Raw genomic sequence first — 9,524 nt, 5'->3', positions numbered from 1 at the left:
TCCTCTGAATGGGTGTCTTGCAGTGTATTAGAGCATCTTGGAGCATGTTCACAAGGACATGTCATCTTGTGCTATAATTCAAGAAGATTATTCCAAATTAAAATTGGATTGTTCTACATAACTGACATTTTGATCCAAAGCCACTTCCACTAGGGGAGTGTGATCTTAATTACCCACAATGGTTGTCCAACAATCGGAACGCAATGTTTCTGATTCAATGAAATTTATCTCATCCATGCGTACTAGTTGTGCTCGATCTCCCGGTTGCATGTTCCTAAATTTGAGTGGAATTAGAGTAAATGATAGTCCTCAAATTGTTTAAGTAGACAAGATAAAATCATATGAAGCATCTCACGAGTTTGGAATTTGGAAAATAAGCCCCTATTGCATACATTTTGTGTCAACGGACATTGTGATCCAAAGACACTTCCACTAGGAGTGAGTGATTCTCATTGCCCACAATGTTTGTCCTACAATCGGAATACATTGTTCTCGATTGAGTAATATTTATCCCAACAATGTGCACTAGTTTTGCTCGATCTCACAGTCACATGTTATTAAAGATGAGTGGAATTATACTAAGTGTTAGTCCTCAAATTGTTGTAGTAGATCAAAAAATAATAGTCATATTTTATTCTATCACTGCATACGTCTTACAAATTCTGTTCAAGTCCATGATTCGCACCACACAAGAGAGATTATTCCATTTATTCAAGAGATTATTCTTAATATGTGATAATTTATTCCTGAATTCAATTGAACAAAATATGAGGCTACTCGAACTTGTTTCATCCCAAATGGACTTTTACAAAATAATATAAACAGACATGCGTACTATAGATTGCTCCATCAATCACAAACCTTACAAAGACAGTTGATCAAAATTGTTTTTGAGCAATCCCCTTTCATGAGATAAAATACTTGCAGCCAGTCGAGCACGATATGTGTCAATCTTCACTGTATTCTGATATTCCCACATCTCAGCCGAGTCACGGGCTAGACAATCTACCCAAATGCATGCAAAAACACCACAATCAAGCGAGACACCTTGATGACGCGTACGTTCTCTCAACACATTATAGTCGGATATGACAAAATTTGAATTATGGCGAACCCAACCAACCAGAAAACTTGCCTTTAAAGATAAAGATTATGAAAAAAACATTCGTACAAATCACATGACATGACACAATAAAGACTCACCAAATTTCTACACGCCCTTAAGATGAAAGAATCAGGAAGTGAATTCCACATTTTGAATATCCCCTCTTTTGCGTGAAATACTAGCAAGAACCAATGCACTCTGCTATTAATTGGGAAAATGAGGTATTTGCATCTCTTGAACGTATCTCCGTTAATTTTCTGCAAACAAGACTTAGAGGCACCAGAGAGTCCCGCAAAAAAGGAGTCGTAGTCATTGTTTTGGACCTTCATTTTTTTCCCGACTCTTTCGAGGAGATTAAACACTTCTCTCTACGTTAGAAAAAACAAAATAACATTAAAAACCAAAAACTCACTAAAATTTATACTAACTCACCGATCACGCTTTTATATTTCTACTAACCTGCACCAAAGTGTCCATGAAAAATATTTCATTTCCTTTATCCACACTGTATTTTTCCATCATGCGCATTTAAACATTGATAATTTCATGGATAAAAAGCTGACCAAATAAGAAACCACAGAACACGAACCCTGACATATGGACAATTTCATCTTGCCAAACATCGACACTAAAAAAATAAATGAATTCAATTGTATTAAAAATTATTGTAAAAAAAGTGATAAACAAATAGAGCGAGCTTTGAGTGAGAAAATTCATACGTTATGTTATCCCTAGAAAGATAATCCGTCAACAACGTTTTCTCTTTGGCAGTGGCTTCTTCATGTCCACTGAAATCTGTTCTACTTTGATATTGACTAGTCCACTGGCTACTCAAATAATTATTTTGTTCAAGCTCAACATCAATTATTTTTCCTCCCTACGGCAGAATACACAAACATGGTCAACATCAGTAACACAAAGTAAAATATAGGTCCTCAAAATCAAATAACCAAGGTTAAAGTTGGTTATGAGCAATGTCAAACCTTTTTCCTGCCCTTCCTCTTGGGTGTGGTACTGGGTGGAGTCACAAACATTGATGGCTTTCTTTTCTTCACCCGATCACCCCTCGTTCGGACATTATCGACGATGGAAGATTGGAAATTAGTGTTTTTCGCAGCCTTCTTTTTATTATCATCACTCTCATTGACCCTACAACTTTTTTCAAAGGTATAGCCACCAGTATCCCTTTCAAACACATTGGTTGATGCGTTTGTTGAAATACCAACCTCAAAATCATTATTTTCCTTAACGACTTTTGATACAATATTATCCAAAAATTGATCAATCTCATTCAGGTCCTCAGTACAAGAATTTTGTCCATCTACTTTGGTACTTTTTGTTCCCAAGTGACCACTTTCTGCATTTTTTTCACCCTGAGGCTTAGCACCAACAAAACTTTTTCCATTTCCAATATCCAATCCATCATCACATGCATCTTCACCTATCTTCAATTCACCAATATCTGGAACATTGGTCTTATCCAATTCACCAACAACACTTTTTCCCTTCACCGATTAATCAACACAATTCTTGATAGGCACATCAACAAAATCATATAAATTACCACATATGTGAGACCTCGGTTCTAATCATCTAAACTCGGGTTAAACAATAACTAAGCATACAAGATCCAAGATTTAAAAGCAAATAAAATAATTTTTTTTAAATTGAACAGTGCCTCGCTCGATCGGTAAAACTCAACCGATCGAGCGGGCAAGTTTCTACACTCTGTTGTCCGCCTCAAGGAGTAGCTCTGCTCGATCGGTAAAATTCAACCGATTGAGCGAGCAAAGTTTTTTGCAAAACAAAAATACGGCTACAACTCCCTCGCTCGATCGGTCAAACTCTACCGATCGAGCGATGGAAACTCTGAACAAAAATTCCAAAAATAACTTACCAACTTCAACTAAAATATCCATTCAATACATCACGATGAATATAATACATGCAACGAAAACATTCAATCCATAATATTCGAATATTAGATACTTCAAACATCTACAAGTTCGAGTTCTAAACATGATTCAAAACATAAACTAGATTGACATGTTAATTCGACTTCTAAATCAAGTCTCGCTTCTATTCCTTGATCTCAAAGCTAACCAAGCCTCCTCTGACTTGATCTTGCCCCATCTGTTGCCAAGTACACATACAAAACAAAGAAATAGCCGGATAACTCTGGTGAGAATGATATTCCCAGTAAAAGTAACATAACATGCAATAACAAGTAATAAATCAACAACATGATATAAAGACAACATATTCAAAGTTAATACAAATGAAATGCATGTCTTTAAAACCAGGATATCAACTCTCATAATCAAGGAATTGCTGATATGCTTTTGGGATCCATGAGATCACGTAGCAACTCACCGACTCTCCCAATTGAGGTGGTGCCCCGTGTCTCCATCCTCTAGACTTTGGTGTGACTATAAGGAGTATGCTGACACTAGGTGAACTTTTACAACCCAGGACACTCGCAATGTAGCCACCAAAACGTTTAAACAAAAAGGGTCGTACAGCCCGCTGAAATCAAATATTTAGGCTCGAGATGAATGCATATATAAAGTACAAAGCATTAAACCATAAATCAATTAATAACAAGAGTTCAATCACAAAATACAAGTTCCCCATCCTAGAACAAGTATTGATGCAAGTATGTGATTTAAGGGAAACTCAAGAACCAACTGTCTTGAGTGTGCTATCCCGCTAAAATGATGTCTACTTGTACCTTTCGATTCGAATAGCTCCAACTCTGGATAATCTACAATAAGAGGTTATATAAAAATCTATACAACCTAAAACAACAACAAAGGCTCAAGGTAAACTCTATACCGCTCTTCATCCAACTCTTCGACGATCAACTTCTGCTAACTCTGAGCTCAACTGACTTCAAACGAATATGTACGGAGGAAAAAGAATATCAAAAACGACGAACAACCCAATAGCCACAAGTTCAACAATTCAAACAGTTCAAAATCACAAAACTTAAACCGGCGGCATAACGGCTATATTCTAATCAATCCAAAAACTAGCATCGCAAACAACTCAAACTAATGCTAAAAAATTAATAACAATTTAAATCCAACACATCTCAAAATCCATTTTTTTCGAATTATGCTTCCAAAAATCATAACAAATCCGAACGACGCTCTATTTCAAAACCGACTGAGAATAAACGATAAGAACTAGCTCAAGAGAATCATAACCAAAACTCATTCGATTCTAAAAACATCCGGAAATTGAATTATAACTGATCGGAGAAATACTTACGATAGAACAAAGATCTCGCTATCGGGATCACGCATCTGCCTTCGAAAATAAATTCGAACAGACGGATCGAGCAGAAACCGAAATTTGGAAAGCTTGAAGAAGCTTTGGGGCATCTTCAATGGAGCGAGGAGTGATGGAGGAGGTGAAGAAGAAGTGAAGACAAGTCAACATGCTAATATATTATAACAAATCTCATATTTGCATTTTAGTCCTTGAAAAATCAAAAAATTGCAAAATAGACCCCGTCAAAATCAAATCGGCTCTTGAATTTTATAATCTCCGATTATCTCAAATAAACTTAATAAAGATAATTTTGGGGCGTTACAATTATCCCCCTCTAAGAAGATATTTCGTCTTCGAAATCTATAAAAATCAATCACATATGATAGAATAAAGTACCTAAGACAGTAAGAAGAACTCACGTCATCCGAATAACTCTGGAAACCGCTGTCTCATACCAGATTTTGTCTCCCAAGTCGCTTCCTTAACTCCGTTATGGCTCCACTTAAATTTCACCAAAGGAATCAACTTGGTTCTGAGCTGCTTCTCCTTTCGGTCAAGGATCTGAATCGGTTGCTCAAAGTTGCTCAAGAGTCTCGTCAAGCTCGGCTTCGTAAGGCTGTAGAATATGATAAGGATCAGGATGATATTCCGCAACATAGAGACGTGAAAAACATCATGAATATCAGATAAAGATGAAGGAAGTGCAAGTCTGTAGGCAAGATCGCCTAACTTCTCGAGAATCTCATACGGTCCGATGAATCTCGGAGATAACATCCCTCTCTTTCCAAATCTAACAGTGCCATTGAAAGGAGAAATCTTCAAGAATACTCGGTCTCCCTGAACAAAACTCATAGGTCTGCGTCTGATATTCGCATACTTTTCCTGTCTATCCTGAGCTGACTTCATTCTCTTCTGAATGATCTTTACTTTCTCTACCATATCTCGAAGCATATCCGGTCCCAAACCAGGTGACTCAGACACATCATCCCAAAACAAAGGAGATCGACACTTCTTACTGTACAAGGCCTCAAAAGGTGCCATACCGATACTCTCTAGGTAACTGTTGTTGTAAGAAAAATCGACAAGAGGCAAAGAATCCTGCCAACTAGTGTCAAAGTCTAGCACTACTGCTCGAAGCATATCCTCTAACGTCTAGATAGTCCGCTCTGACTGTCCGTCAGTCTGAGGATGATATATTGTACTCAGATGCAATCTAGTACCAAGTGCCTCTTGAAAACTGTGCCAAATGTGCGAAGTGCATCTAGGGTCTTGGTCTGAAATGATCGACTTCGGCACTCCATGCAATCTCACAACGTTTTTAACATAAAATTCATCCATCTGATCGTGACGATACGTCATTTTGTACGGAATAAATCAAGAAGAATTCGTCAATATGTTGATCACTACCCAAATAGCATCACATCCTTGAACAGACCGCGGTAGCTTGCTTGAATAAATCAAGAAGATTTCATCAAGATGTTGATCACTACCCAAATAGCATCGTATCCTTGAACAGACCGAGGTAGCTTTGTGACGAAATCCATCGAAATGTGATCCCACTTCCATTCAGGAACAACTAAACTGTGCAAAAGACCACCCTGTCGCTTCCTCTTTACTTTCACCTGCTGACAGTTCAAACATTGTGATACAAATCTCGCAACATCTCTCTTCATCTTCTTCCACCAGAATTGATTATTCAGATCGTTATACATCTTCCGACCTCCTAGATGAATACTGAACCGACTGCAATGTGCCTCTCGAAGAATACACGACCTTAACTCCGAAACATCGGGCACAACAATATGATTATTCACAAACAAAACATCATCTCTAACCTGGAATTCAGACAGATGCCCTGATCTGATTTTCTCTACTGAAATCTGAGTGCTCGGATCAGACTTCTGTGCTTCCTTGATCATAATAAATAACTCTCGCTCGGCTGGAATAACAAACACTCTGATAGTCCTCCTATCTGTTTCAAAATCCAAACCAAAAGTGCAACAATCATCGATCAACTGAGAAACACCGATAGTTGAAAGAGATAAAGAACAAAGCTTTCGGCTCAAAGCATCTGCAGCTGCATTCGACTTTCCCGGGTAGTACTTGATTTCACAGTTGAAATCCTTCAACAAATATAACCATCTTCTCTGCCTGTAAAAACAAATAATTAAGGCTCTTATGATCAGAAAAGATCTCGAAAGACTCACCATAAAGATAGCGACGCCAGATCTTCAAAGCAAAAACAATCTCAGCGAGTATAAGATCATGAATCGGATAACGAGTCTCGTGCAGCTTCAGCTACCTCGATGCATACATTATCACGTGCTTATGCTGCATAAGAACACATCCCAAGCCTCGGTTAGAAGCATCGCAATAGACGGTGAAACCTCCAGTACCTGATGGAATAGAAAGAATCGGAGCACTGGTCAGTCTCTTCTTCAGATCAAAGAAACTAGCCTCACAATCTGCAGTCCAGATAAAAGGCGCATTCTTCTGAGTCAGCTGGGTAATCGGCTTTGAAATAGATGAGAATCCCTCGATGAATCGACGATAATAACTATCTAAACCCATAAAGCTTCGGATCTCAGGAACTGATGTCGGTCTAGGACAATTCATGACCGTTTCAATCTTGCTGGGATCGACAGAAATCTCATCTCCTGAAATAATATGACCGAGAAAGACAACTTGGTCCAACCAAAACTCACACTTAGATAGCTTGGCAAACAATTGCTCAACCCGCAAAATATGAAAGATCATCCTCAAATGCTCTGCATGGTCAGTACGGTTCTTCGAGTAGATAAGAATATCATCGATCGATGAAGATAATAACAAACTCATCCAAATAACGCTGAAAGATACGGTTCATCAAACCCATAAAAACCGCTGGAGCGTTAGTCAAACCGAACGGAATGACTATAAACTCGAAATGACCATACCTCGGTATGAAAGCAGTCTTAGGCACATCTTCCTCACGCACTCTCAACTGATGATATCCTGACCTCAGATCGATCTTCGAATAGAAAAAAGAACCCTGCAGTTGATCAAAAAGGTCATCTATTCGAGGTAAAGGATACCTTTTCTTTACCGTCGCTTGATTCATTTGATGGTAATCAATACAAAGCCGCATAGAACCATCTTTCTTCCGTACAAAGAGTACAAGAGCACCCCAAGGTGACATACTAGGTCTGATGTATCCCTTGGCAATCAAATCCTCAAGCTGTTCTTTCAATTCTCTTAATTCGACCGGTGCCAATATACGATAAGGAGCTTTGGAAATAGTTTGAGTACATGACATTAAATCAATGTTGAGTTCGATCTCACGAATAGGAGGCAATCCCGAAATCTCATCTGGGAAGACGTCAGCAAATTCTCCAACCACTGGTATATCAACCAATTCTAGGCTAGATTTCAGTACGTCAATTGCATAAACCAAGAATATCTCTGCACCTTTCTGTAACAAACGAATCATCGATAACATAGAAATAAAAGGAATTCTAGATCAAGAACCCTTACCAAAGAATTTTCACTCGTCTGCCATTTCAGCTGTGAATCTGACAACCTTCTAAAAACAATCGACGGTTTCCTTGCCCTGTTCTTGTTTAAAACATCTATACCAACAATACAGTCAAAATATGACAGCCCAAGTACAATAAAATCGAATTCTATAAAATTCTCCTCAAATCTAAGTTTACAGTTCTTGACTAATCTGGCAGAAACAATTCCTCCACCCAAAGGTGAAGTAACAGCTATTACAGTAGGCAAAGGCTCAGTAGGCAAAGCATGCATCAACAAAAAGTTTTCAGAGATAAAGGAATGAGAAGCACCTGTATCTATCAATACAAGATAAGAATAACAAAAAATCAAACAATTACCTGCTATAACATCGTCAGGTGCTGCGTGATCCTGATCCTCAGTCAAAGCAAAGACTCGTGCATGCGGTCTTGGAGGCTGGTTCGCATTCGGGTTACCTCCCTGTCTATTCTAATGCTGAGGCTGGAAGGAGTGAACCGCAGAAGTCTGCCTCTCAGGCTGGGCTGTAGGTCTAGAAAAACTCCCACTCTGAGCTCGATCTTTACCTCGTTGATGGAACACCTTAGCAAAGTGTCCTGACTGCTGACAGATATTGCAGTTCCCGAAGTCTCCTACACACTACTCTTGGGTGTGTCTACCTCCAAACTTGCTGCAGAAAAAATATGAAAATCCAGAATTCTGTTCTGAACAAAACTTCTTGGAGCCACTGGAGCTAGAAGAACTGTTCCCTGGCTTCTTGAATTGTTTCCCTTTTTCTCTGAAATGATCCTTTCTGTTACCGCTACTGCTTCCTCCTTCATACCTCTGTGGATGGTTCTGATAATGCAATGGTTGATTCTGATACTAAGACGGTTGATTTTAAGACTGTCTCGGCTGCTGAGGCACAAATGAAGCTCCTCTTTGTCTCAAAAAACCTGCTTTAGCTCCCTTTGCATGATTCATGACATCCGCAAAATTATCCAGCCTAGAAGTGTTTACCAACGTGAAGATGTCGGGGTTCAAACCATTAATGAACTGGTCAGCTTTTGCTTCTTCGTTGTTGGAAATGTGCGGTGCAAATCTCAGCAAACTATCAAACTTTGCTACATACTCCTCGATATTCAAGTTCCCTTGCCTCAGATTGGCAAACTCGGCTCCCTTATCCTTTTGGTACAAAACTGGGAAAAACCGCTTATAAAACTCAGTTTTGAAAAGATTCCAAGTAATGATTGTACCTTGATTTTCCATGGCTCTCTTCGTCGTGATCCACCAGTTCTTAGCAACACCATGCAACTGATGAATGACTAACCTGGTTCGGCGGTCATCTGAATAATCAAGGGAATCGAACAATTGATCTATGTCGTCCAACCAGCTCTCACAGTCAACAGGGTTTTCAGTACCCTTCAAAGTTTGCGGCTTAAAGGATTGAACCTCTTCAAAAATGTTTCCATAGGAGTTGTTGTGGCATCCATCTGATCAGTTTCGGTACTAGCCTGTTCGTTCAGAGTAGTAACTGGCGGTGGTTTTCTGTTAATTACTCGACCAGGACCCATCTGATAATCAAAGGTTAGGACACAAGATATCTCAATCGCTACAATTCGGTGCCCTTCAACCTCTTAGAATTTCGAATACA

General features: G+C 38.9%; 1 protein-coding gene across 1 annotated transcript; it reads right to left on the bottom strand.

Moving 5' to 3' along the window:
- Positions 1–862: 862 nt before the first annotated feature.
- On the bottom strand, positions 863–1,633 carry LOC140861011 (uncharacterized). Its single transcript, XM_073264010.1, has 3 exons — positions 1,565–1,633; positions 1,204–1,473; positions 863–1,135 (listed from the first exon to the last, which is right to left on the bottom strand). The coding sequence occupies exons 1-3, from the start codon at positions 1,631–1,633 to the stop codon at positions 863–865; spliced, it is 612 nt and encodes a 203-aa protein (XP_073120111.1).
- Between the last annotated feature and the right edge of the window lie 7,891 nt (positions 1,634–9,524).

Source organism: Henckelia pumila, chromosome 4, assembly GCF_033568475.1.
Source record: "Henckelia pumila isolate YLH828 chromosome 4, ASM3356847v2, whole genome shotgun sequence".
Classification (NCBI taxonomy): Eukaryota; Viridiplantae; Streptophyta; class Magnoliopsida; order Lamiales; family Gesneriaceae; genus Henckelia; species Henckelia pumila.
This window is presented reverse-complemented; position numbering and strand designations above follow the sequence as displayed.